This window comes from Apiospora aurea (genome assembly GCF_038362705.1).
Source record: "Apiospora aurea strain CBS 24483 chromosome Unknown utg000004l_segment0_segment0, whole genome shotgun sequence".
Classification (NCBI taxonomy): domain Eukaryota; kingdom Fungi; phylum Ascomycota; class Sordariomycetes; order Amphisphaeriales; family Apiosporaceae; genus Apiospora; species Apiospora aurea.
The window spans coordinates 2431324-2458512 of record NW_027117391.1 but is presented as its reverse complement, the minus strand read 5'-3'; the positions used below and the strand labels follow the sequence as shown (position 1 = coordinate 2458512).

Sequence of the window (27189 nt, the reverse complement as noted above, 5' to 3'; positions counted from 1 at the left end):
GTTAGTACAACCCGCCACCTAGTTTGCGAGATACATACGAGGTTTCCTCTTGCGAGCCATGTAGCAATGGTAGTGAAGGTGAGCAAGAGGGTGCTGGCGTTGCGCGAGTATTTTTAGTGGCGATTAATGAGCAGAAGTAAAAAAAAAAAAAAAAAAAAAAAGAAAAAAGGCGCGAATGATTCCGCTCAGCAGCAGGAAGAAATTGAATGAGATGAAGAGGAATACGAGTATTGCAGTGATGGACTTGATTTGAGTGACGTCGTAAAGAAATTAAATTTCAGAATCAGAAACCGCGAGGAGAGGCGGGAAGGTGAAATTGGAAAGGAGATGACAAGCAACTGCATCACGTCATGGACGCTCATCTCATTGACTTTCGGATACCTGACAGCGTGGGCTCTCGCCATCCGAGCATATCTGATATTCTAATCCGACGAGTAGCGGTCCCTACTTCTAACGCGGTACTTGGCATTCAAGGGGATAACTATGTAGACTGTTATCTACTGGATTTTGAAGCGCCAGTATCCTTACGTACCTCGACTGGAGTTCGAGGAACTGACAACGGAGGAGTGATAGGTGACGGTGGTGTGGGTGTTGGAAGAAGGCCTAGCAACGCGAACAGTTGACGCAAATGAGCGGGGGAAAGGTAGGTGGGAGTGGTTGAAAACTGAAAGAAGTGAAGGCTACGAGGACAGATATTTGTAAAGGGAGTCTAATGACACAAACGGACGAAGGCGATATTGAGACCACCTGGCTCTATATCCGCGGTTCTCTGATATAGGGGTTTATATTAATTTAGTAATTCATAGCCTTTGTTTTGAATGAATATGGTATTGCATTACTATATGTGGTCCGTCACTGTTAGACATCAGTAACAGGACTGTTAATATCAGAGGGGGAAAATCTACTTTGTTTGGGTGATGTATGAATATCATTGATTAACTTCTAATGTATGCTGATGCCATAAATATACGTTCTCCGTCTATCTGGAAATCATTTAGTTCTATGGTACGATAAATAGGGGTATTCTGTCAAATTCCATCGTATATATGCACTCCTCTTTTCAATCACTCACTGAACCTCCGCAAGCCTCACGAAGCACTTGGCGGGTTTCGTGGTCAACGTGTCTACGGCGTCAAACGAGTTCAGCTCCTCAGGCAGCGGACCGAACTCGAAGTTCCACACGATCAGCGTCATCAGGATCCGGAGCTGCAGGTAGGCGAGTCTCCTACCGAAGCATCCACGAATGCCCAGACTGAAGGCGAGCATGGGGCCGGCTTGCGAGTCGAAGACCTGCGTGCTGTCGTCCTCGGTCTTGAGCCACCGTTCGGGGACGAATTTCGCGGCGTCGGACTCGTCCCAGGTACCGCGCATGTTCTTGTGGGACTGGGAAGAGGGGCTGCGCAGGGACTCCTCGATTGCAAATGCTGGCGTGGTGAAGCTGGGACCGGTGATGGGCAGGAAGATCTGGGTGCCTTTGGGGACGTGGTGGCCAAGGATGGTGGTGTCGACGGCGGCGGTACGGAAGAGGGTTCGGACGGGGCCAGTGACGCGGAGGATCTCCTCAACGACCGCATCCAGGTAGGGAACTTGCGTCTTGATGATCTCGGCAAAGGTGGGTTGGCGGCCTTCGCTGACAGCATCAGCGTAAGCAGCCCGGAGAGACTCTCGGAGAGTGGTCTGGACACGCTGATCCGCGGCGAGATGCTTGAGGCCCCACTGCAGAGAGGTAGAACTGGTCTCGTGGCCGGCGCCAATGTAGCCATACAATTCGTCGTACATCGAGGGCGAGTTAAAGACGGGCGCGCGACCGGCCTTCTTGGCAGAGGCAATCTCACGTTGCATCATGTAATCCAACGCCGACTTCACTTCGGCCCCGGCTTCCATGCGCTTCACGCCCAAGGAGACCTGTCGATCCAGCATGGAGAATTTGGCGGCGAAGGCTTCCTTCATCGCGGGCTTTCGGTTATTGATCTTATGGAATAGGCCTGGGAAGGGTTGGGTGGCGGCTGCTCCGACGGCTTCTTGCTGGGTCCCGTGTGCTCTCAGATCCACGTTGGGCTCGTTCTCGGGGAAGACGAAAGGTTCATCCTGTCCAGCAGAGGAGGCATCGTGGGCGTTGGCAGCGGTGGATCGCACCAGGTCAGTATACAGGGCAGTCATGCTTTGGTTATCACCCTCGCCGAGGGCGACTACCTTGATGATATCGAACGTCATGGTGTGGAGATCATCCTCGGCTCTGAAAGGCCGACCGCCGGCCTTCTGGGCCTTCAGCTTCCAAAGCTCGATAAAATTCTGAGCGTTGTTGTAAATCTCCGGTCCAGAAACCTGAAATGCAGTTAGTACGGGCAGTTCGGTTAAAGGGCTTGGGGGCCATCATACGGTGTTCAAGAAATGAGGCGTCATTAAGTCCTTGACAAGCTCTCTGTTTGCCTTGAACTGGGGATTCGATGTGGCCATGGCGATATGATGCCATGGAACGACGCCAGAGAAGTTGGCGACATGACGAGGGCCGCGGTCAAACTCCTTGCCTCGTCGAAGCAGGATATCTTGGGCCTCCCGAAAGTCGGACAGGATCAGGACGGGTTTGGAGAGAGGCGCCAGGAAGGCCTGGACGATGGGGCTGTTGTGCTTGGCCGTCTGCAGATTGAACCAGGCGCGCGGTCGGCCGCCCTCCTTCTTGATCTTCTGGATCTCGGCAGCATCGCCGAGGATCGTCCTGACCGCGTCCTGGTTGTAGGGAATGCCGGGCAGAGGCTTTGGCAGCGCCCACTGGTAGGCGAGATATAGGACCGAGAGCACGCCGACGATGACGGCACTCACCGCGAAGGGCAGGCGGGCGAACGGGTAGGCCAGATCCAGCGAGGCGGAAGACATTGTGACGACTGACTCAGGGACGCTCGCTGACTGATTCAACCGCCAGAAAAGCAGGAGGCCGTGACGCAGAAAAGAGTACGAAGAGGAAGCGCTAAAAAATGGGAGAGCGGTCCCTTCTGAACTCAACGGTCCCTGGGGGTCCTTCGGTATCTCGATCAACAAATATGGGGAGAGGCGGAGGCCCGGAGAGGGAAGACCCTGCCATCGTGTTACCTCGCATTGGCAATGGAGCCCCCTAAAACCCACCAGCTAGCATCCGTTCCATCGTACCGTCACGGCGCCCTATCGTGGCGGTCCGTCGTCGAGCGCAATTCCACCTTTCGTATTTTCTTCCTTGAATATCGGAGTTTCGAAATGAGAAGTTTCTGGGGTGGAAGGGCCAAGACGACAAGGCGATTGGCCTGTTGGCTTCCGGCGAGCATGGGATCTACTCTGGGTAATTGGGAGCAATCTGCCCACGTGGAGTGGCAAGCATGCAACGATGAAATTTTGCTGTTGGGAGTCGCAGTGGGGTTCACCATGATCAGTCAATCTGGCCCAGGCCTTATCGGCTCACTGCCAGGGGGCTCCCCTGCTCAGGGTCAGGCTGAGAGCGAATACAGTACTTACCCCTGTAACTGCAAGTGGTAGAAACTGCGTGTGGGGCCCATGGGGGGTACACCTAGTATACCATATAAAATAAGTGGAGATATGTGTATATAAGTGCATAATTTCACCCTTTTAGCTTTAAATACAGGGGTAAAACAAGGGTATAAGGGGATAAAGTGGTATATTTTTTAAGTTAAGAGTGTATATCTATTAACGCTAGCTTTTTATAGTAATAGGCTAGCTTAATCGGGATAGCGCTTTACCCTAAATACTGCTTATGTGGTAAATACTGCATACCTTTTACTAAGCCCGCCCCACTTACAGTTACAGGGGTGAGTACTGTAAGACGTTTTTCCCGGTGATCTTAATAAATCTCTCTTATGACCATGCCGCGAAGGATACCAGTCTCGGTTTAGCGTAATGTCAGTCTCAGTGCTGGTACCCGCGCGGACTCTGCCAAATCCCCGGGACGCTAATCGCTCCACTACAACGTCCTTCAGGCTCTCTCTCTCTCTCTCTGGAACCTAAAGACCAAAGAGAAGCAATGCACGCACATCAATCAATTCATCCAAATTTGGGTCGTTCCCGGACAGGAAATGCACCCCCCGAAGGGTCGTTGCTAACTTGGACACTGTTCATTCAAACAACAAGTTGTATTGCATCGTGCGGCAAAGAAATCACGAGGAGCTGCTGTGTTTGCCGTACGGTACCAAGAAAATTAATTACGACCACCCTGCCAAGCCGAGTCCGTGGAGCAACCACCCAGCCAAGCACCAAGCGTCACCTCAGCCCTGCATATGCCGATATGCCGAGCCTCAAAGGGCCGTATTAGTAAGGGGCAACCGTGATATATTCCACCCCGTTCAGATTCCAAACATGCCACTCATCTGACTGCTTGGGGTCACCAAACGGATAAAGTGCCGCAATGCGCCAACTACGCCCGCATTAGTGACCACGACACGTTCAAGAAAAAAAAGTGTGTGTCAGAAAATAGCACAGTACTTACTAGTAATCACCGGGTGCGATGTAAGATCCGTTGGCCAGTTTCCCGAACCACCAGAAGGTAGACTCCTTCCCGGTCCATGCGTCACCTCGGCTCAGGGGCACCGGGAACGGAACGGTCACGTCTGTGTCGTTATAGAGACCCGGGTCGTAGCCCCATCCGTTGCTCCCTAGCCCGGCATAGTAGGCCACCGAGCCGACGTAGCCAGGAGTTTGTCCCAGCACAGGCGGGTGTTCCCAATTCTTCTCTTCCCAGCCTTTCTCGAAGACCTGATTACAAACAATGTCAGCTGCTATCGCATTTTCTGGGGCATTCATATTGCTGTGGCTTTCACTTACATCCCAACGAAGTTCCTTGGTGCCGTAATGGAGGTCGAGGTATATCTTTGGGAAGTTCTGGGCTTGCCACGTCAAGTTGAAATCGTATCTGTTCTCATGTCACATCAGTATGTCTCTCGTCAAACTAGTCAAATATTGGACTAAAGGCAAGTTGAAAACTCCTACGTGTGAAAATATTCAATGTTGTCTCGGTTAACACCTCCGTACTGGTACGGGACGTTGTCGGTGAACATGCTGTTTTGCAGTTGCTTGTGTATGTCTGCACTGACTCCTGTTCCAAAATATACAATGTCAGTGACGCATCTTGACATGGGACGAACTGAAAGAAAGGGGGAAAAGCATACCTAGATAAGGGACAGATAACTCTTCTTCATTACTCCCCGAGATGAGAATCTTCCCACTATACATTCCCAATTTGGCTGGATCATACTCGGGGTATTTGAAAGTGAAACTGAACGAGGCTGTGAGCAGTTACGGACATTTCATATAAGACAAAGGCTGGCATACCGAGCTGTTTTTGTTTCCCCAGGTTGTACTGTGAACGTTCCCTCGGGTAGGACCACATCCGGTACCATATCTCGTGGTGTCTCCTCGAGGAAATAGGTCAAGTACCAGGGATATATCGAGGACTGTGAATCGACACCTGCCCACGGTTGCAATCTGAATTTGTAAGTGACGGGCATGCTTCCGCCGTTTGTAATCTCCACGGACTGCTCCGGCTCGAAGCGTGGAATATCGCCCAGGTTCATGCTAGATGGCCCCAAAGCGGTAGTGTAGTTCAACACCTTCCACGCGTTGATCATGCCGGCCCCAACCTGCGCCACCGGTGCCCAGTCCCCAAAGTTCGGGGGGTTCCCCTGGGGCTGTTCGACAGACCACGGTAGTGCCGCGCCGCTTGTTACGATGCGGTCGACGAGCTGCTTTGCAAACCCGTTGCCATGGACGGCACGGCCCCCAAACTGGCCAATGTAGAGAGCCGCAACGCCTGCAACGTAGGGGCATGCCATAGAAGTCCCGCTCATTACCGCGTAGCTACGAGTAGAAGTTAGTCGTCGAACTGTTAACAGTTCATACGTGTTGATGGTTGGTCAGATTCAGGTCAGTATAAGGGATCACTCACGCGGTGTCTGCACCAATATATGTACTCAGGATATTGCGTCCAGGGGCTGCAATATTTGGTTTCATCTCCATGTCGTAGGTCGGGCCCCAAGTGGTATAGCCAGACGGTATACCTCCTGCTGAATTGAAGACACCGACTTGTCGCGACCCATGGGCTGTGAAGTCTGCGGTCACGTTGCCGCCTGCTTTGACAGTCTCAATGATAGCTGCACCGGCGGCTGCCTCGATCATTGCTATATCGTCGTCAAGATCAGGAGTACTGGGAGCAAGGATGGGCTGGTCATCGGCATAGAAGAGAAAATGCTTAGCGCCAAGCTCCGCCACATTGGCTCTCTTCACCGCAAAGTCGCATCCGCCCCGGCGAATAAGGGCAATGGAGTTTGTCAGGTTGAGGTTGCTGTGGGCCAGAGACCTGCAGGCGTCCTCCGCGCCCGAGGAGTTCAGTGATACCGGAATGATCTGCATAGACACAATGCCCCATGGATTGAACGACGGCAAGTACCCCAGCGTCGTCTCGTTCACAGTCCCACCCAACGAAAAGGTGGCTTGGAATGGCAAAGCGGCTATCTCGCTGGCATCAACGGAGGCCACGGCCAGGACGTTCTTACCCGACGACCCATTACTGGCATAGAAGGGCCCTTGCTGCCCTTCATTGCCCGCCGCAATGGTCACGACCACGCCCTTGTCGATGAGACGTGAGGCCACCGTTGCCCATGGGCCATCGGTGAACCCACCGGGGCCACCAATACTCGAAGTAATGGCATCAGCCTATCCGCTGCGTTAGCGCGAGACAAATCTGAACTAAAATTGTTACTCACGCCATCATCATATGCGCGTAGAAAAGCTTCGATGAGTGTGTCTTCGTCCGTATAACCCTATATCCAGTGTTAGATGAAGCCGTGGCATAGCAAGTGAGTAAGAATGCTTACACCACCCTGCTTAGAAAAGACCTTGTAAGACAGGATCGTTGCTTCAGGAGCAACCCCTGAAAACCTATGCTGTGTTAGAACGTTGTACGCAGCAGTTCTGGTTAGGTATTCGTAGACTGACCATTCACTTTTTCCAGCGACTATACCAGCCACATGCGTACCGTGTCCGAGGTCATCATCTATCGGGTCGGAATCGGGCTCTTTGGCCGTATTTGGCCAGTCTGTAAGAACGTCGGCATGATTGCTAGTTACAAAAAAGAATCTAAGCGATGGACACACCTCGATCACCAACGAAGTCGTATCCAGCAGCGACTTTGAAGCCAGGGCCAAAACCTCCTCCAAGCTGTCAAATGTTAGTGATAAAACGGTTGCCTATTAGAGGTTTACAGCGAGCGTACCGCTTCGTGATAGTAGTTGGTCCCAGTGTCAACAATCGCCACCTTTACCCCTTTCCCGTAGATTCCGGCAGCATGGCACTTTGCGACGCCTAGATCCTAATGTGAGCTCTGCACCGTAATTCTCCTGGGCTATGACCTTACCTGTGTATTCGTGGACGGAGTAGTTTGCCGCACCACGACTGAGTGACAGGGTCGGCGTGATAGGGGGAAGCTGGATTCGGCCAACGGACCAGGTGCTGCGGACCTCGCCGTCGGCCTGCAACGAGTTCGTGCTGGCCTCGGTTTCGATACTGAGACCCTTGAACACCTCAGAGTCGAACGTCTTCAAGACCCTGGCGCCTGTGGCCTCAATTTTGAGTTTCAATGACTCAATGGAGATGCCCTAGACATTGGTCAGCTGTTGACGGCCCTTGTCTTGGTATGTAGAGACTGACCTCTCCGGCTTCTATCATGAGCTTCTTAGCGACAATCGCCTGGGTGGTATTCTTCGTTGCATCAGGGCCGGATGCTGCCAGGGTAGCACCCACGAGTACGAGTACGGGAAGCAGCATGTTGGCAGGTTGCAGGTTGAAGCGTTGATGAGCATATGAGCATGATGGAAGTAGGCTTCGCATCGTCCCCTACGACATGTTATATACCCGAACTCGGTCCAAAGGATCATTCCTCAAGCAAACCAAGATAGCCCATCATGCCGGTCGGGGATGTGAAGGACCTTCCTCGTGTAGTAAAGTTCGACAATAACACACATCCGCAAAATCCCGGGCGGTGATAGACATCGCAGTGCTGTTGGTGTGTTAGCGATGCAGTCATCTTGCCAGAGGAGATAACGAACGGATGTTGGTGTCACGCCAGTGCTGACATCTGAGATCACCGGGGCTTGTTAACAGACCACTCTTACATGATACCATTGACACACAGTAGCCATCATCGAGGACAGTCGCGAGGTTCAACTCTTTGCTAATTGGGTTGTTATCGTGTATCGGCAAGCCTGGTAGACACGAGGCAGGCCCGTTGGTCTCTCCTCCCAAGTTTAGCGATATCTCTCAGCAACGATGCAACCCTACTCGCCGATGATGGGATAGATCAAGTAACGATAAGCTTTAAGACAAAGGCGATGGCAGGAAATCCAGCGTGTTCCCGGGTCCCGGCGGAAATTGGCATGCTTGGCGTCTCGAACCGAACGAATCGGCAGCCCTTCCTGCCCTACAGACGAGAACCGGAAGCCTTCCCATCTTCGCCTATGCCCTGCGACGCGGCTAGTCCCATCATAAAAATAGGAGACACTGCCCTGCCATCTTTCTATGCCTCACGCCGCGAGCATTGGAGCGAGCCATCCGATCCTTGAATCTCGTGCATCGACAGGGGCACTCGGTCGGGCCCGATTCGCTGCAACGTCAACCCCGGCCGGGCGTGGGGGGCTGCATGCGGAAAGCCGGGCAACCCAACCGAATGGCGAACTCTTCACCGGGCCATACCCATGAGTGGCTGCAGCACTTCCATCTCGCTTGTCACTCGGTGTGCGGATCGCCTTCCCGCAACGGTTGACATTGCTATGGATAGCCACATTGTATACCTGGAACTCGTGGGAATTGTGGTACCTGCGCTCTGTTCGAATTAAACCACCAATGAAAAAGGGCGGTTCACCCGAAGAGCCGAGCCGCCCGCAACGGCATCATGGACAGCATCGTGGGGGTTCGTTCTCGACCGTTCGAGCGCGAAAGGACATCTCTTATTGCGCTTACACGCGCGTGCCATGGGATCAAGTCAGGCTCAGGTCCGCGAACCCTCCCCCTCCCCCCTCCCCACCCTCTATAGTATGGAAGACACAATCTTGACAGTTACGCTCGGAGCGAATCGAAGATGTGGTGGTTCCGAAATTATTAGCCCATTCTTCGACCCACCCGATGTGTACTTTGGTAGAGTATTGGCTTTGAACTGAGGTGCAATGGGTGTGAAGTCGGGCTGTTGAGTAAGATGTGTGCCTGCCGTCTGCCTCGATGATCTAGCACGCGGTATTGGGCCCATTGACCCATTCGAGGGTGCTTGCTATTTCTCCACCTCCGACTGCAAGGATACATCTCGACGGTCCAATCCGTTATGCCAGGGGCGCTGTAGAACAGGTCCAGGTCGACCTTCCATCGTTTTCACACAGGGGATCTTGGTAGTAGATGACAGACATGGTCGAAGTTCAAGACGTGGCGGGCAGTTGCGTTCCGTCATTATTCTTATGTTCATGCAATCTAATAAGTTACAGCATTACGAACGAGTCTCCCTCCCTTCTAAGGAGAAGAGATAGACATCTCAAGTGGTTCTCTTTACCACAAATGCGCCGCGCTCCATCGTGTTGATCAGGATGTACCCAGACTTGAAGAATGGGTAATGGCTCCAAGATCCCACAAACTCGATCTGGCCGCCACCTTCCGCCTCATCATCTTCGGGGTAGATGTCGAAGAATCCAGCCTCGGTGACGCTCCCGCCGGTTGGATCGGTGGGGATCGAGGTCAGGTCCAGGATGCTCAGCCCTTGGCCGTAGTTGCTCTGGTAGGCGAAGCCATCGACGACGAATTCTTTAGGCACTCACGGTCAGCAAGCGATTATCCATCTCCCCGAGCTTGGGTGAATGGACTGGTATTGGAAATGCATCAGACTTACGGTTGTGGTCGATGCCCTTGCGGCTATGGCGGTAGAAGCCCGTCAGCTTGGGAGCCTCCAGCGACTTGATGTCCCAGAAGTAGGTGATTGGCTTTCCGATTCCGCCATCGGTCTTATCATACTCGTCGTATTCATCGTCAAGGACAAGATACTCTTGCCATTCTTTATCAAGGACCCATCCCTGGTGAGTGAAGGCCGATCCTTCGTATCCAGTGCGGCTGATGATGTTGGTCGTGTTCTTGTCCGTCACGTCATAGCTGTAATGGAAGTATCAGTTAGTGATCCGAAAAGCACGCATCTCCCGTGGTTTGATACGTACATAGTTAGAGTGTCCTCATTGTACCCATAACAAATGTCCTTGCCGTTGTATTTCTCGTCAGGGCCGCGGTAGACAATACACTGCGCATCATGAACGTAACCGTCTCCTGCAGCACAACCGGGGCTAATCGGGTTCGTGGGGTCGGAGAGGTCGATGAAGGTGAGGCCTGAGGCGCAGGCAGAGGTACGGGGCTGGGCACCAACAGCGACCGCGTACTCCTTCTCCTCGTTGATGACAATGTTCTGCATAACACAGGTAAGGTTAGCTCAATCAAAGGACTTGAAGTACAGATGTTCTTCATTCTTCCCCTCGTCGAAAGAGAAGGATAAGGTACACGTACGTGAGTCCGGCCAATGGGAAGCCCATTCCAGTAGCCCGTCAGATCCTTCTCGTTGGCGAAGGTGACGGGGCTGGCGGGGTCGACGTCAACAAGTTTGGACATATCGAAGATCTGGACGCCGTGGTCAACCGCTTCACTTCCAATGACGATGTAGTTCTTGTAGCCGCGAAGCTCGCGCCACAGCGAAGGCTGCGCCGTCGTGTACTGCGGCAGGCGGCCGAGGTAGACGAGCTTGCCGGCCTTGGTGATCTCGGCAAAGGCGGCGCCGTCGGCCTGGGCTACGGCGACGTACTCGCGGCCCTCGGGGCTGGTCCAGCCCCAGGAGGAGGATCCCTGGCCCCTAGCCGAGCCAAGGTCGGCGTGGCTCTTGAAGTCGTAGAAGTCGACCTAGAGAGAGGAAAGGGGAGAAAAGTCAGTGGATATGCTGCTTGAGGGCATACCATCGGAGGATGTGTCAGTGAGGCTCACGTTACTGCACGCAAAGGTGTTGTTCTTGTCGCCGGGGACGACCTCGGCAAACCCGTCCACGCAAGGTACAGGTGCCTCGCCAGCGTAACTCTTGTACTGAGTCACTTCGAAGATTCCCATCTGCTCTCGAGCAGCCCATTGCGCCTTAAGAGCGAGCAGTCAAATTAGTAGCCCGTGTCTTACAGGAAGTCGCATCAAGGGGAGGAAGGACAATGCTTACATGCTTCAGAGCCATGATGCCCTCGTGGACTTCACCACTGTCGTAGCGCTCGCTCCGGGCCGGGTTAGGGATTTCCTTAGCCATGGCAGTGGACTGCCATGCTGCCACGACGGTAACCAGGAAAGCTTGCGACTTCATGGCGAAATTGGAAGAAGAGTTGGCCGAGGAAGTAGACAGGAATGACTGTACTGGGAGAACGCACGAAGATCTTCGGCACGCACACTCTCACATAGACGAAAGAGACGGCATTGTCGGCGCTGCGAGAGATGTTCTATATATACACACACTTCTGCCCTCGCGTGACTCGGCCGACTTTCGCGCCGTGACCCTGGCCCATCCTTGCGTCTCTTCAACGGGCTTTGGTGAAGAACCGAGCACAGGGTCACATGGTCGATACAGCGAAGCGGTATAAGCGAGCCCCGACGATGTCGAGTGTTATCAGGTTGCAGCGGCAAGACGCAGTGCAATCTATGTAGCGGCTTGGCCATGCGGCGTACAACGGCGGGCCATTGCTAGATGTGGTAGGTGCCAAGCTCTGTGGGTGCGACTGCGTTCGGCAAGCGGGAAGATTGCGGCAGTTCGCGTGCTTGGCAGGCAACGCCTACCACACCCATCCCGGCGCAGTTTCTGCCGATTGCGACGATGCCCGGCTGGACCATTCTCCTCTGCCAGGGGATATTGTGCAAGATGGCACCATGCTTGCCAAGTCAGTCGTCCCCGCATCGTCCCGCCACTGATGGCTGCGACCTTCTTCATTCGAAGCAGTCGTCATTCTTCAGCGCAACGCTGGACTGTGGACGTTGCCCTCGATTTCGGGAAGGTAGCTTTTCCACTTCTACCCGATCGCGAGTTGGGTATGCCGAGGTCTTCATCGACCTCTAGCCGCCCGCCACCGTCAAAGGTCCGGAAACTGATTAGCATGACGTGGCGCAAGTACGTCGATGTCAGTTTTCGCGTGCATCTCCGTTTGGGACGGTGTGGTGTGCACTATAGACATGCAGATGATTGGTATCGTAAATGACTTGGAAATGAACGCTTATCTCGCCCTTCAAAAAGCTTCGCTATATGCATGGTAAATCCCTAATCCCCCACAACGTGGTTGCTTATCAATCCAATTCTCCCGAAACGTATCCAATCTGCTGCCGGCGCGCCGCCTGGCCCTGGCCCTGGTTCCCCAAGTTGGTCGCGAGGTTGTTTTGGCTATCGACCAGCTTCTTCTGCTCGCGTACACGTTCGCGGAAACGCCCATCGGCGCTCTTGTCGAACCGATCCATCTCCTCGCGCTCCCGCAGCCGGATGCTGCTGAGCTGGTTGGCGTTGCCGACGCGCTCGTTCCCCAGGTCGCGCTCCCATTCAAGCATTCGGCTTTGCCGCTGGTTCTCGAGCGCCAGCTCGGTGTTCCCGACGTCGCGCGCCCGTCGGACGTTGGCGTCGGTAAGAGCCTTCTGGTGCATTACCTCCTCCGTCTGCCTAGCACGCTGCTGAGCCATGGCCTTAGCAAACAACTGTTCCTCCACGTGAGCACGCTCCTGTATAGCCGACAGGTCTTCGTGGTGGGCGCGCTTCTTGCGCGTATCTTCTAGTTCGGCTTGGGCGGCCCAAATCTGGGCTTGTACAGTAGCCAACTCTTTTTGCCGTGCGATTAGAGCTGCGTGTTCCTCGCTCTCCCTTGCCGCACGCTCCAATCGTGCTTTGCGATCTTGTTCCGCGGCCAAGACGCTTTCGGGCATGCCTATTGCACCTTCTGGCTGGGGACCAGAATTAGCGTAGTAGACGTCGGTACCACGATTGGCCTTCAGAAGTGCGAGCAGCTGAGGGGTGACCTCAGTCTGTGGCAGGACACGAGAAACATATTGTGTAGGTGAATATGTGAATGCGCCATCATTGTACTGATTGAAAGGCTTGTTGATGTGTTTCCACATATCGGCCCGAAGCAAAACCTTGGCAGTGGTAAGAGGGTCTACCGATTCGAGAGCCAGAAGAAGTACCGACTTTCCATCCGACTGGACCGTGATGTCAGAGTCTCGGAGCAGAAAGTTTATCGCCCTCTCCATGGCCTTTTCCTTGATGGCTGTGATCTCACCCGCGTCGGCAGCATGGAGGCACAGCTCACCCAACGCGCTACGGCCACCGTGTTGAGGACTGGGAAAGTCAGGCTCGTGTCTGTATTCCACCAATATCTGCATCGCTTGTAGGTTGAGCTCGCGCGCCGCGTTATGCAACGAGCCGTCGTTCCTCGAAGCACCCGCAGCGAGCAAGTTGGACATCATCGTGATCGCCAGATCTCCACCAATTGCAGAGGCCGTGGATAGCGGTGACCGTCCTGTTGCGTCTGTGATGTCTACCTCAGCGCCTGCAAGGAGCAGCGCCTTCACAATATCCTGCCGCCGGGCGTCAATTGCCAGCATGAGCGGGGTGTTACGCGTGATGCGAGCCTCAAAGTTGACTTTTGCACCTCGATCAATCAGCATAGTGATAACTGCGCTGCTGATCTTCTTCTGTGGCTGCAAAAGAGCCCAGACAAGAAGCGTGACCTGCTCATGCTCCTCAACTTCGTCCATGACCCGATGACTAATCATCTGATCATGGTAGTAGCCAGCATCGAGCAATGCTTGGAGAATCGCGGTCGATCGAGGGAATCGTGTAAGTGCCCGGACCATGACCGGCTCCAAGTCGGGGTACGTGAACATCACATCAACCCGATTGTCGCCATCGCCGTGCTCAGTCAAGAGTTGGATTAGCTCACAAATCTCCTCCTCCGCTGCTTCGGCATCAAATATCCGACGGAATGCGAGGGTGAGCGATTCCGAGTTCGGATTTTGCTGAAGGAGTTTTCGCACCAGGTCAGGTTTTCCCTGCGATGTAGCAATCTGTAATGCTTCGCCTTGGTTGAAGTTAATATCTGCGTCGTGTGCCAGCAGCAGCTCCAAAAAGCTTTGCGTCAGGTTTCCCGGGTCTTCCGTATATTTGCTGAGGATTGCCGCAAATGCAGATGAAACACCGTCCCCGAATGCTCCTTTCCCTAGGAGCAGACGGGCTATTTCTAGGCCTGTGTCCGAAAGCCAAGATTCAATGTTTTCGATGGCAAAGGCCTGCCGAAATACCTCGGACGCGTCCTCGCGACTGACTTTGGATTCCAAGAGGTGAGCAAACATCGCCGGCGGCAAGGCACGGGTTGCATCAATCAAGGACTGGCATCCGTTGGCGGCAGGGTTTGCCCGGTTGGCGATCAACAACTGTATCAATCTTTCTTCGGGGTCTTCCTCGTTGATAACTCTGCACAAAGCATTATGCAGAGTGTTTGGAGCGGGTTTACCGGCCTGGAATATCCATTCCATAACCGTGTAACGTGTGTCTCTGCTAAGGCCCCAACAAGAATCTATTGCGCGTACCAGCGTGGCCGAAGACGGCTTCTTTTGCTTTCCCCCAACCTCAACGATGCCCAATAGCATCTCGAGATTGGAGAGAAATGCGGTCTTGGTGGCCATCGCCACGGCCTCGCCATTCTTGTAGTCGGGACTTGCCCCGTACGCCAGGAGAAGCTTCAACAAGTCTGTTCCCGCGTCGCCAAACCGCTCGGCCGATATGAGCTCAGCATCTACAACTTCGCCGGTGACACCCTGTTGAAGTAGCAGTTTGAAGACCTCGGCCCGCCTTTCCAGATCAGATATCTCTGTGGCGGCCTGGAATCCCTTTCGGAGGACTGATTGTGCAATCCTACCATCGCCAGAGAGTAGCATATCCAGTACACCTGTTGCCCCTGACCTGCAAGCCTCCACCACAGCTTGGCCATCCTTGTGGTCAATGCTTCCTCCGTTCTGGACAATTATCGTGCCGAGCTCCAAATCCCCATCCGTGGCGGCAGCGAGAAGCGCGTCAGAGACGACCTCCCCAGACGCTCCAGCCTTTAGAAGGCTACCGCATGATATGCTGCGTTGTCTCCTGTTCTTCCCTCTTGTTGCTTGCGCAAAACCGTGGTTCAGCACTTCCGGCGTAAACTTCTTTTTCCTAATATCAACTCAACCACGTCCTGGCTCTCCCCCTTGATAGCCTCGATGAGGGCCGACCCGTCGTTAGTATCTGCATGTGATAGCAGTGCGTTGATGAGTGGTATGTCATCCGGGTAGGTGTTCACTGCAAAGACTAATGCACGATTGACCTCCGCTGGGGGTATGCCGCCTTCCAGTATCCTCTGAGCGAAGGTGAGACGATCCATTGGGTCTTTGATACGTAGTGCATGTGGCATAGCGAACGACAGCGTGTGGGGGTTCGGGCACGCCCTGAACAGGAGGTCCACCATTGGCGTATTCGCAGAAGCGACTGCACGACACATTGCCTCACCATTGCATGCATTGACGTCGGCGCCGTTGGCCAACAAAGTCCGCGCGACAGACAACGTGCGTTGTTCGAGAGGCGTCTTTAGCGTGTTCTGTACCTCCTCTATGAGAAGGTTGCTGATGACCTCCGGCGACTGGGCTTTTCGGATAAGTGAAGCCAGCTTCTCAGCCTTGACCGCGTCCGAAGCGAAGCTGGAAAGATGATGCATGGCCTGCTCTACCGTCTTCGCATTTGGCTGTCCCAGATTGAGTACGATCTCCAAGGTTTCGGGGTCTGGGTCTTGCATGGCGTAGATTACACCCATGCCATTGTTGGTGTTCATATCTACATTGCCCTGTTGTAGTAAAACCTTCAGCAGGTCTTTGTCAACAGGCCTGGTCTGTAGCAGTTTATCGACTGCAGCGGAAACGCATGAACTGTATTGGCCAGCTCCAGCAGCAACGAGCATCGAAGCCATATGTAGCCTCTTCTCCAGGTTGTTGACCGTCATGGCCAGGGGTAGTGCTTTTGCCGCTGTCTTTGGGGTCGGATGACTCTTCATTAGACGAGTAAACAGGCTCATGTCCTTTTGTGAGATGGCCGCAGTGATGGCAGCTCCTTCATTGAAGTTGACATCGGCGTTTGAGCGTAGGAGCAGAGCGACTAAACGGTCGTCGCGGTGTGGCGGCAGCTCATCCACTACGTTCTGCAAGGCGGAATGCACGGAAGGGCCAGAAACACCGGCAGCGAGGAAAGCCTCCGTCATTTGGTATCTTTCCAGGCGAGGAAGGTTCCGCACACTGGGAAATACCTGAGCCATTGCATCGTTTGCAGGAGGACGGTTGGCTAGAATGAGTTTCATTATTGGCACATTGCGCTGCTTCACAGCAAGTTGCAATGCCAACGCCCCCTTGTGGTCTGCTGATGCCACCTCGTGCCTCTCAAAGACCATGCTGCGGGGGCCTTTCTTCAGACTGCGGTCACCGACAACCTTGCCCGGAAATTGAGACGTGACAAGTAGTTTGGCAGACTCGACATCTCCAGCCTCAGCTGCGTCAATCAGGGCTTCATCCAGCGACGTTCCGCTAGCGCCCTTTCGAAGAAGAAGGTTCAAGAGCATTTGTCGGTCTTCGAATCTCATCTTCTTGGGCATTGCTTCGACGCATTCGGAAGCTTGAATAGAATTTAGAGGTGCAGAGCCACTCAGAAGGATCTCGGCCAGGTCCATCTTGCCTTTAGAGATGGCTCTCCTTACGGCGACTGCATTTTCATACTCGATTGATGCACCGTAAGAAACAAGCAGATGAACCATGTCGAGGTAATCGGTCGCACAGGCGTGAATCAAAGCTCGAGCGACCGAGTCTCCTCCAGCACCACCGCACAGGAGTGCCTCGGCCAACATAGTTTTCTCGTTTGCATTGATGTTCTGGTGATGCATCACTTGTTCGAAAGCCTCGCTCAACCCCTGCTGGTCAGGGGGCTTGTAGCCTAGCAATATCGCGATTGCAATATCCCTGCGCCCGAGGCCAACGGCCGCCTTCAATGCAGCAGCACCATCATGGTTTCCATCGGCGGTTGACTGACTCAGAGCGACAACGGTGCTCAAACAACCAGCTCTGGCGGCATCGACCATGCACTGCGAGACGCACTCGGGAGATGGCCGTCCGTCTGATACCAACACCATGGAAACAAGATCCGCGTTTCCTCCCTGTGCGCATATCCTCCTGAAGGCCTCCTGGCAATCTTCTGACGAGGCCACACTGGCGCCGTAACTGACCAAGAGCATAGCGAGTGATGTATCCTGGTTCTGGAAGGTAATAGGCAATGCGGTATCGAGGCTGAGTGCATCTGCAAAGGGTAGCAATACCTCAACCATTTCCCTTTGCCCATTTTCTACTGCTCGCTGCAGGACTTGGCTTCGCTCCGCTAGGTCCAGACTCTTCCTCCGTGTCAACAGACTAGTTCGGCTCTTTTGCGCCAGATTGACATTACCACCAACCAAGTTCAACTTGGCGATTAGGGCCTGAGCAACGCCCGGGGAGCCCTTATTCGTAACGTGGGTGGTTAGGGCATTATAGATTTCTTTGTACTCCCAATTCTTCTTCTTCGTGGTGAACGCTCTCGTCAGACCAACTTTCCCATGGTGGCTCTGGGAGTCAGACAGTCGCTGTCGTCGTAAAAGCTCCTCGGCCAGGGCCTCGTCGCTCTCCGTTTGGTACGAAGGCGGCGTCTCCGGCCGCAATAAGGGGTCTGGGGGTAAGTATGCTTCTATGCCCCATTCCTGGCCGAGCTCTTGAAGGCGGGTGTGGCCGATTTCCGCGGCCGTTGCGTGCTCCATATTACCGACGAGCCCCGGTACAGCCCAAAGAGTGTTGCGGCCTGGTTCTGCGAAGAAAGCCTCTTGGCCCGATTGTATATGCGACCGGTATGAGAAGTAGGCAGAAAGTTGAACAGAGGCGCGAAGTTAATGGCAGACGGTACGGCGTGTGAAACGGCGTTGTCAAAATTAGGCTCAAGGCCGGCAGACGTCTAAGGCATACATAACAGGCGATGAAAAGTCCGGGATACCTCGCAAGTCACAGACAGCCTCGTGGGTTATGGAGCCCCGGCTCCGGAAGCAAGTCTTATGCAGGTCTTGCTTTAGGGGATCACTGCTATTGGGCGGCTAGCAGGTAGGCTGATCCCAGGTAACAGCAGCGGGCAAGTAAGAAAGGGGGAGAGGGAGAGGGAGAGATGGAGATTCGAGAGGCTGGCTATTCCGGGATATTAAAAAAAAACCAAATAAGAACGAATGGGCGCTGATAGTCGGTAACTTGATTGAATGAATATCAAGATTTCAATTCGTCAGTCAGCAGAAAGGCAATTGATCATCACACACGCGTGTGGCTGGAGGAAGGATAACAGCAGCACAGGGGATGAGAAGAAGTCGGCAGAATACGCGGGTTGGTCGACTTCGAGAAAATTAATGTTACATTGACGAACTCTTCCTTGAGACAGGAGCTTCAGCCACACCCAAAACGATTGCGCTACCGCTGCGTTAGGGGCACTTCTGGCTCTGGCACGCCATGTACGTCGTACCTACAGATTAGAGATGTAGCGCCCAGTGGAGCAGATAGTGCCATAGTGGGCAGTATCGGCCACCTGCTGCTGCGAGCATCGACCAACCACAATATTTGACCCTGTCTTGGCCGTCCTGCCGTGCCTGCTAGCATCCATCCTCGTCAAATGGGCGCTTGACCCGTCCCGCACCTTTGACGTCTCCATCGCCCGCGTATTGATTGAGTCGCGCCCGCTGCCACTGCGCCTCAAAAATGCCATCATGGTTTGCGCAAGCGTGCGACCTTCTCGCAGCCTGCCTACATGTATGTACGCATAGCGCGCGTGCTCCAATCGACATGTCTCCCGAGAAGAAGTAGGTTGCGTGAAAGAACCCGTGGGAAGAAAGAAAAATGCAGAAAACCAATAACGACATGCGCGTGGGCTTACGTGGCAGGATTGGCAACCCAAATTTGCCAGAATTGCCTCTCTTGCTTTCGCGCCATCATGCGCGCAGCCCTTGCTTCCTGCCGTACAACCTGACCCTCCACATCCCGGAGGGTTTGTGGCATATTCAACACAACTAGACCAGGAACTGGCTCTTGACAGCTGAGCTGAGCTCACATATTGTCAATGGGATCTTTTGCACGTTGGAACGCTGGAACGACATGGTAGCTTTGAGGACGGGGACAGCCGGCATGCGGATACGATGCACCGGGCGCTTGGAGCTGACCCATCACCCAGGGGTTCGTGGTCGGGATGAATCATTCAATTTCCTGGCTCCTGGTCCCTCACCCAGAATGCTTGTGATATCTTCCGGCGCAAAAGGTTTAAACCGCATGCGTCATCTGTTCTGCTCTTGTCAACAACACCAGCCGGTTTTGTACAATTTGGTGGATTGGTCTTTATTTTGTCTATTCGTGTTGATGTTTGTATAGCTTTTATGTATGTATATTAGAGATAGCCCAGTCTTACCGCGCTTTCCCAAGCCTTTACGACCATGTTCCAATCAGCTGTCGCAAAGCTTGGTCGCAATTAAGAAGGTGTCTTCACGGCGTTCAGCAGCTCAGCCGGGGGCTCTTGTCGGTATCCCTTGGGGTTGTTGGACACCCATCGCCACAAGTCCTCGCAGGCCTTTTCCATGGTAAGCTCTGTCTTCCAGCCAAGCTCCTCGTTCGCCCTCGTAGGGTTGGCAGTCAGGTCAAGAACGTCACCTTGCCTGCGCGGCACAACATCGTAGGGCAGATCCTTGCCGACCACCTTCTTAAACGCGTTGATGATCTCGAACACGGTGCTGCCTCGCCCAGATCCCAGGTTCCAAGCCTTGACACCAGGCTTCTTCTCGCGAAGCTCGTTCAGGGCGACCAGATGGCCTCGGGCAAGATCAACAACATGGATGTAATCGCGAATGGCAGTGCCGTCGCGAGAGGGGTAGTCTGTCACCAACCGGGTTAGTCGCAGAGTCAACATGCCGGGCGGATCGTCTTGTATTACTCACCATCGCCAAACACCAGCAGCTTCGGGCGGTCTCCTGTCGCAACCTTGCCTAGGAGAGGCAGGAGGTTGTAGGGCACGCCTTGGGGGTCTTCACCCATGAGACCGCTGGGATGGGCACCGCAAGGGTTGAAATAGCGCAAGTTGGCGCCGTTCCAGTGCTCGTAAGGCTTGCCAGCCTTCTTCAAGTTGTTGCGTTGCGCATTGACGTGGTCCTCGATGATGTTCTCGACAAAGGCCTTGGTGCGTCCGTACGTGTTGGTCGGGCCAATGGGGCATTTCTCGGGGATGGGAATCATGTTGGGGAATCGTGTCGCATCACCATAAACAGTCGCGGACGACGAGAAGACGATGTTGGAAACATTGTGCTTCGTCATGGAGGAGAGGAGCGTCATCGTACCTCCTACATTGACGCGGTAGTACTCGAGAGGGATCTCACCCGACTCGCCAACAGCCTAAGGCCATAGTCAGTTCGTTGAGACGACGCAGGTGGACGGGGACGTTATGGTCCTGGGGGGCCAAGCAAAGGACATACCTTGAGCGCGGCAAAGTGAATGACGCTGTCGATTTCAGGGTGCGCCGCGAAGACCTTGTCGAGCTCCTCTTCGTTGGTAACGTCGGCCTTGTGGAAAATAGGTCGCTTGCCGCAGAGCAGTTCAATGCGGTCTACAGCGACCTCGGACGAGTTGTAGAGACTGTCGACAATGACGACATTGTAGCCGTGCTGCAAAAGAGCGAGCGTCGTGAAGGAGCCAATGTAGCCGGTGCCACTACAAGCCACGTGGTGGTTAGCAGGGTGTTCATATTGCCTCTCCGCCGGTGGTGTTTTGAGGCGCGCCTTGCGCAGAACGATGGCGGGGCGACATTTCGGGCTGCCAGTCCAGTTCTGTGTCCCGATTCTATGCAAACAACAACCACACGGAGGCAATGAAAGGATGCGGGGTTCAAGACAGTTGTCACTCCCGATCGAGGCCCTAGGGCGCTCAACGGCTGAAGTCTCCAACTTACCCAGTAACGAGAACAGTTCCAACGGCGGCCATGTTGACGCAATAAGTGTGTTCGGGATTCGGTGGTATGCGGGGCAGAGATGGAGGATCGAGGGGGAATGCGATGGATGAGAAGGAAAGATTCGTAGAGCAGCAACAGGAGGAATAATAAACCAATGCGATGCGGGGGGAGGTGACAACAGCCCAGGTGTGCTAGGCAGATGTAGCCTTTAGATTACTTGCCTGCTCTCAGTGTCCTTTCATCTGGCGCAGTAGCAACGTCTATTCCAAATCTCGTTACGATCACCACCTGCTTGCTTCAGACACAGGGTTGGTGGGGGTTTCCGGATTGTCGATCCACTCCCACCAGGCACGATGGATCCCCATCAATTCGCTAGAAGCCCACGAAGCTTGCTGTTTGTTCATGTCTCGTTAGCGGCCGATTGTACCTGACGCATGCGCTGCGCAGGCAAACGGTACATGTTCAGCTTCGTCGCAGCTACCCGTGGCCCCTCCGCAAGAATCAAGGCAGCTGGTTGGATGCGCGACGAGGGATAATCCAAGGATCTCCAGGGCTCCGATAATGATGCCACCTCCCGGCTTGACCATCTTATTAAACGGATCAGTGTTCGTCATCTTCACCGCCGATGCTAATTGAACCCAGCGAGCTTCGCTTGGCGCTATCGACAGCGTTATCTTGGGAAGAATTTGGCAGATCCTGGTAGCGGCGGGCAGAGAAGAGTTTGGGATGTACTAAGTGCGTGCATGAAACCAAGACCCTCTGCTCCCACCCCTCCCACTCCTCCCTCCATTGATTGATATATCGCCCTCATGGCTCAAGCTGTCGAATCCCTCTTGGGCAGGTCACTGGCAATGGCAATGGCAAGGTCTTGGCATCGTCTGCTTATCCGATGGATGAGGCCATCAAATGAGAGAGAATGCCAATTTGATTCGGCTGTAAGTCGTCAATCAACAGGTATGTTTTGTATCTCAGGCGCATTGGAAGAAGGTTGGGTTTGGATTCGACATTCTTGGACCATACCTACACAGGCGACCTACAGGTTGTAGTTGCGCTTACAGACGCTCGAAGGAAGAGCCTTGATCCTCCCCAGTGAACTAACAATCCACAAGCACTGGATTCAACATTTGTAGCATCATGCATTTGATGTACCTCCCGGTCGTCGTACGAATAAACTAGTCAGCCCTAACAGGAATAAGCACTTTGTTTGTTCGGCTGTATTAGAGGGTTGACTTGTTTATTCGTGCGACTGTAAGTGTGTACCTACATGTAGATATCGAGCTTGGACTCAACTAACAGCAATTCTCTGCTTGCGACTGGACTCCCAATTGAAAGAGGGTCACTTCCCCATCTTCACCACTCAAGTCGAGTCACGTGGGTGGCCCAGAAAAAAACCGTCGCTCTAGCGAATTCAATCTACACTCCCCGACGCGTGCGTGCATGCGCCTCAAGCCGCCGGACGCGATCAAGTCAAGTCCACCCCCGGCGCAATTCGCATTCCTGGATTGGCAGATACCATCGAAGCACGACAAAGAGCAACTGGAGCAAATGATGCGACACTCCATATTTCAGTCCACATTCTAGTCTCTTCTTTGACCTTTCCAGCCAATCCCCTAAAACGGCAACCCAAAACCATCGACTCGGTGCTGTGCGTTGGGCCGGTTGCTTTTACATGTCTTGAGCTCGCTCGAGTTGCCTGGGTGGAGGAAGTCCTTGAGCCGTCTCCCAAGCCGTCAGCCAGCCTTTGTGTGCTCTTGAAGCTGCATTGTCTCTGCCGTGTCCGGTAGTACTGACACCAATGGGTTTCATGCTTTTCTGAACGCGCCTTCGTATTGTCTGTTTCCGGGGCTGCTGGAACAATCATCAAGGCCACCTAGAGCTACCCTAGTCAGCATTGTCAAAGCATTCATCTAGTCCGCCAGAACCATCAACAATAGTTCTCAACCACCAACTCAAGGGGGGCGACTATCAAGTCCTTTCCCATTCTCTTGCACACATACGAAGCTGTATATGTTTATAGGATTTGAACCACACCCGACAAATTGGTAAGAACTATGCCTGGCTTTCCCTTGGTTCTGAGCGGCTACGCTGTACACACAAACTGTACCTACCTGGTCGCTCATTCACTTGTGCACCAGCTCAGGGTCACTTTTCCTTCTTCAACTGCTGACCTAGACGATAGGACCACGCCGTTCTCAAAGCGGCCACCGCGTGCACAAGATGCCTCCCAAAGCCAATAGCAATAGGCCGACCCGGCGTGGCACACGCAGCAGCACCCATGCTGGAGATTTGACAAGGCGTGCTACTGAGGAGGCTGAATCAAGGAACCGAGGTGAGAAGGTCATTGATGCAATTATGAACGTCCGCCAGACAAACCCCGCTGGTTTGTCTGCTGCTCATGCGAGCGCAGTCTACGGGAAGAGCACATACTCCGTAGATCCTAGCCGCTCCTCGGACTCAAATGTGTTAAAGGCCGTCGATGAGGCAGCTGAGGATGAGGCATTTGAGGCACAAATCTTCGGGACGAAGAAGAAAAGAAGACGGCCATGGACCGCTCAAGCTCCAATGGCCTTCGAAAGGCTATGTCCGATGCTGTCGCAGATATGACTACACACAAAACAAAAGATATAGACCATACTGACTTTAACCCTGTAGATACGGCTGGCTCTGCCTTCGACCCGAGCTCGTCCGTTGCGGGAGAGCATGATGATTTTGACGGCGAATGGGAGAGTCATGAGCGCCGAACTGGACCAGAACCCGTGAGAGGACCTCTTGGTCTTGTTAGGCCCCCATTAGACCCTAGCAGGCCACCACATCTTTCTGGCAATAGGAACACCTATCCTGGCCAAACGGCGGACCGGAACTCTTCCAGCACTGCGTTTATTGACCAAGGCAGCACCACTTACAACGGATTACGGCCTCCTTCGGAACCTCCCTCGTCTCTTAAAAGCAAATACGGTATCCCGACCGGCCGTGCTTCCTCTGAACCATACTCCCCTGGACGTCCTGACACATCGAGGAGTTTTATTCAGGAGAGTGACTTGTACAGTGATGCATCAGTCCACACGCCTGCTCCCATCACGGGTAACAATGGAACATTTCGACCTTCGCCGCTCGGGCAGTCGAGCGAGGTGGTTGACACTGGCCAGCCCAAGTCGCCGCCGCAGCTCAAACCAACTACCTCGTGGAATCAGAAACGGCCGGAAGGTCTAACAGCTCATGAAGAGAAGACTCGTAAGCCAATTGTTGGCCCCCATACACCACATATTCCGCACCTTGGTGAAAATCTGTCGCCTCCACCTTCTTTAGGCTTTTCGGTCGAGACCACAAATGGTGCCTCGAAGGAGAATGAACGTCCATACAAGGAACCAGAGGAAGTGTCCGACCTTCGCAACCGAATGCGATACAGCAAGCACCCACAAGTGCTTGGCCCCGATGGTGTACCTATGCTTACGACGCAAGATATCACACAAGAGGAGCAGAAGGAGGTTTCTGAGCTACGACGCCGCTTGCAGAACCCGAACCTGGTGTCTGCGACCCTAGGCAGAGCTTCGCGTCCACACACTCACGATCCATTGCCGACGTCTCACAAGCCCAAGCCACCGACAACATGGCATCAACCTACTGGCACTCGCCCGACGGAGACAACAGGGGGAGACAACAGGGCATCAACCTACTGGCACTCGCCCGACAGAGACCACACCAGAGACTATTGAAGTTACAGAAACAGCGTCTGTCCCGCACAATGTTGAAAAGCCGGTCTCACCTCGCAGGCCGGTCTCGCCTCATAAGCCGATCGGATCTCACAACCCAGTCGGATCTGTGCAAGAGACTCATACACATGGCAAAAAGCCTGAACGTCTACCTAGTACTTCCACAGGTACTGGTCGTGGACGCCATGTGACGAAGCCAGGTACTACGGGTACTCCGGGTACTCCGGGTTCCCCGACCCCTAACCCTTCGAGCCGTTCCTGGTGGCAATTGCCCCAAATGCTGTGGCCTATCCCACTCGACGTTCTCAAGGACTTCCTAAAGATGTTCTTGATGTTTGGTGGGACGGTTCTTGCGATCATGTTCTGCATTCAACTCGTATCGAAAGCTTCGGATATTCAGAGCCAAGACAATTTCTGGCCCAGTGTCAAGGATAGCTTTACAGGGCTCATCCCAACTATGCGGAATCCGATGCAGTCAATTGAAACTGTTGATGCTCAAGGCCTCGTCGACCGCCTGAACAGATTCGAGTCTAGACTGGGTCAGCTGGGAAAGACAATTGCAGAGTTTCCATCAAAGTGCTATTTGAAGGTCGACAATAAAGGCAAAACACATGTGCCCGAAGACTTTTGGCATGCCGTTAAGGACCGCATTCAGGCTGAATCAGGCGCAGTGGTTAATATCCGCAATGATGACGGAGAACTGCCTAAGCACTTCTGGGATTCGTTCAAGCGTATCTTAGATACTGAGAAGACGGCAGAGTTGGGCAAGTCTCCTTGCAGTATGGATGATGTCGAAGCCATGATGGAAAAGAAGCTTCTCCATGGATGGGAGTCGTGGCTCCGTCAAAACAGCGAGACCGTGTCGAAGATCCTGGGTCCTAACATGGCCAAAGAATTACCCGCCAAGACAGAAAAGGAACTCAAAGCCCAGGTGGATAAATTGTTCAGATCTGGCGGCGGCAACGTTGTCGTGTCGCAAGAACGGTTTGCGAAGCAGGTCCAAGAGGAGCTCGAGACACACAAGAAAGAGTTCCAGAAGGAGCTGGCCGACATCACTGAAAGGAATGAAAAGATTTCACAGGCACTCATCGATGCTCAAAATAATCCTCTTCATGGCATGTCGCGCCTAGAACTCAAAAACCTTGTTAACCAATGGGCCGTGAAGGCTTTCTCGGACGCTAAATTCGAGGCGATGGCCCAGACTGGTATCAAGTCGCGCCTCGACGATCATTTGGCCAACCAGGTGAACTTCTTCGGCCACGGCTCTGGTGCTGTGATTGATCCGACCTACACCTCGCACATGTGGAAGATCCCGCCAAAGCCGCTCAAGAGTAAGGCGTGGTTGCAAAGAGATGGGTACAAGCCACAGCCGGCGATTGTTGCTCTTCAGCATTGGACCGACGAGGGCCAGTGTTTTTGCACCGGAAAAGATCGAAACAGCCTCAGCGTCCTTCTCAGCCGCGACATCACCCCTCAGCACCTTGTTGTCGAGCACATCCTGCCCGGGGCCACGCTGGACCCCGACGCCATGCCCAAGGAGATTGAGGTCTGGGCCTACTTTGAGGAGCTGAACCTGCGAACGACAATCAACTCCTGGAGCTCTGCGCAGTTCCCCGACACGCCCGAAGAGAGAACGTTGAACCAAGGTTTCGTAAAGATTGGTCATTTCGTCTACCGACAACAGAACACGGGCGACAAGCGCGGCATGCAGCTGTTCAAGCTCAGCTCTGAGCTCGCGGGCATGGACGCCGTCACGCACCACGTGGTCATCCGGGCCGTAAGCAACTACGGCGCAGACCACACTTGCTTCTACCGCGTGAGGCTGTTTGGCGACGTAATACAGGAGGGTATGGACAAGGAGAAGATTCGTGTTTGAGTCATTGCGCCGGGCCCAGGCATTCAGTACTAATATCCGGTGACGGATTAGGTTTGTATTCAACAGCAGCATTTCAGGGGGATTCGGTCGTCGCTTCAGAGTTGGGTACATGATCAGCAGGTGGAGTTATATGTGGTCAATTGAGTCGGCTTATAAGGCGTTGAATCCTATAGCAGGAGTTTCCTGAGCAGGCGAAAGGGACATTGCAGACAACTACAAGGACTGGATGGACGGAATGGAAGGGAAGATACCATCATAGATTCTGGTTGTAGTTTATTTCATCGTCAATCCGTTCTTTCTTTTTATTTGGCTGTATTTTCTACTTGGCCGTGTTTTTTCCGTGGTGACATTTCCCGAGGCCTTTGGGGTACTACTTCCCTTCATCATTTTGGTAACTGGAGATTCCCTGAGATTCTCTAAGATTTCTCTATGAAACGCCTGGCTGCTTAAGTAAATGAAGTGCGAATATTGGTTCTATACTCTATTTCAATGTTGAGCCC

The 27189-nt window shown here is 53.6% G+C and overlaps 7 protein-coding genes across 7 annotated transcripts; 2 read left to right on the top strand and 5 right to left on the bottom strand.

Annotated features, from left to right (window-relative positions):
- Positions 1-1068: 1068 nt before the first annotated feature.
- PG986_005546 (uncharacterized protein) lies at positions 1069-2874 on the bottom strand (the record flags this gene model as incomplete). Its single annotated transcript, XM_066841768.1, has 2 exons — positions 1069-2325; positions 2380-2874. The coding sequence occupies 2 exons, from the start codon at positions 2872-2874 to the stop codon at positions 1069-1071; spliced, it is 1752 nt and encodes a 583-aa protein (XP_066701630.1).
- Positions 2875-4290: 1416 nt separating this feature from the next.
- PG986_005545 (serine endopeptidase) lies at positions 4291-7800 on the bottom strand (the record flags this gene model as incomplete). Its single annotated transcript, XM_066841767.1, has 14 exons — positions 4291-4396; positions 4469-4734; positions 4804-4891; positions 4969-5074; positions 5148-5254; positions 5311-5835; positions 5924-6690; positions 6741-6797; positions 6852-6915; positions 6973-7072; positions 7131-7194; positions 7250-7338; positions 7391-7631; positions 7684-7800. 14 exons carry the CDS (start codon positions 7798-7800, stop codon positions 4291-4293), a joined length of 2697 nt encoding a protein of 898 aa, XP_066701629.1.
- Positions 7801-9550: 1750 nt separating this feature from the next.
- PG986_005544 (uncharacterized protein) lies at positions 9551-11386 on the bottom strand (the record flags this gene model as incomplete). The annotated part of the gene is made up of 6 exons (XM_066841766.1): positions 9551-9816; positions 9902-10158; positions 10221-10462; positions 10561-10947; positions 11029-11172; positions 11249-11386. The coding sequence occupies 6 exons, from the start codon at positions 11384-11386 to the stop codon at positions 9551-9553; spliced, it is 1434 nt and encodes a 477-aa protein (XP_066701628.1).
- A 968-nt stretch (positions 11387-12354) lies between these two features.
- Positions 12355-17903, bottom strand: PG986_005543 (2-5A-dependent ribonuclease; the record flags this gene model as incomplete). The annotated part of the gene is made up of 2 exons (XM_066841765.1): positions 12355-15256; positions 15316-17903. The coding sequence occupies 2 exons, from the start codon at positions 17901-17903 to the stop codon at positions 12355-12357; spliced, it is 5490 nt and encodes a 1829-aa protein (XP_066701627.1).
- A 1733-nt stretch (positions 17904-19636) lies between these two features.
- PG986_005542 (uncharacterized protein) lies at positions 19637-21135 on the bottom strand (the record flags this gene model as incomplete). The annotated part of the gene is made up of 4 exons (XM_066841764.1): positions 19637-20037; positions 20100-20550; positions 20631-20865; positions 21104-21135. 4 exons carry the CDS (start codon positions 21133-21135, stop codon positions 19637-19639), a joined length of 1119 nt encoding a protein of 372 aa, XP_066701626.1.
- Positions 21136-23646: 2511 nt separating this feature from the next.
- On the top strand, positions 23647-24816 carry PG986_005541 (uncharacterized protein; the record flags this gene model as incomplete). The annotated part of the gene is made up of 1 exon (XM_066841763.1): positions 23647-24816. The coding sequence occupies one exon, from the start codon at positions 23647-23649 to the stop codon at positions 24814-24816; it is 1170 nt and encodes a 389-aa protein (XP_066701625.1).
- A 274-nt stretch (positions 24817-25090) lies between these two features.
- On the top strand, positions 25091-26689 carry PG986_005540 (spindle pole body-associated protein sad1; the record flags this gene model as incomplete). The annotated part of the gene is made up of 1 exon (XM_066841762.1): positions 25091-26689. One exon carries the CDS (start codon positions 25091-25093, stop codon positions 26687-26689), a length of 1599 nt encoding a protein of 532 aa, XP_066701624.1.
- Between the last annotated feature and the right edge of the window lie 500 nt (positions 26690-27189).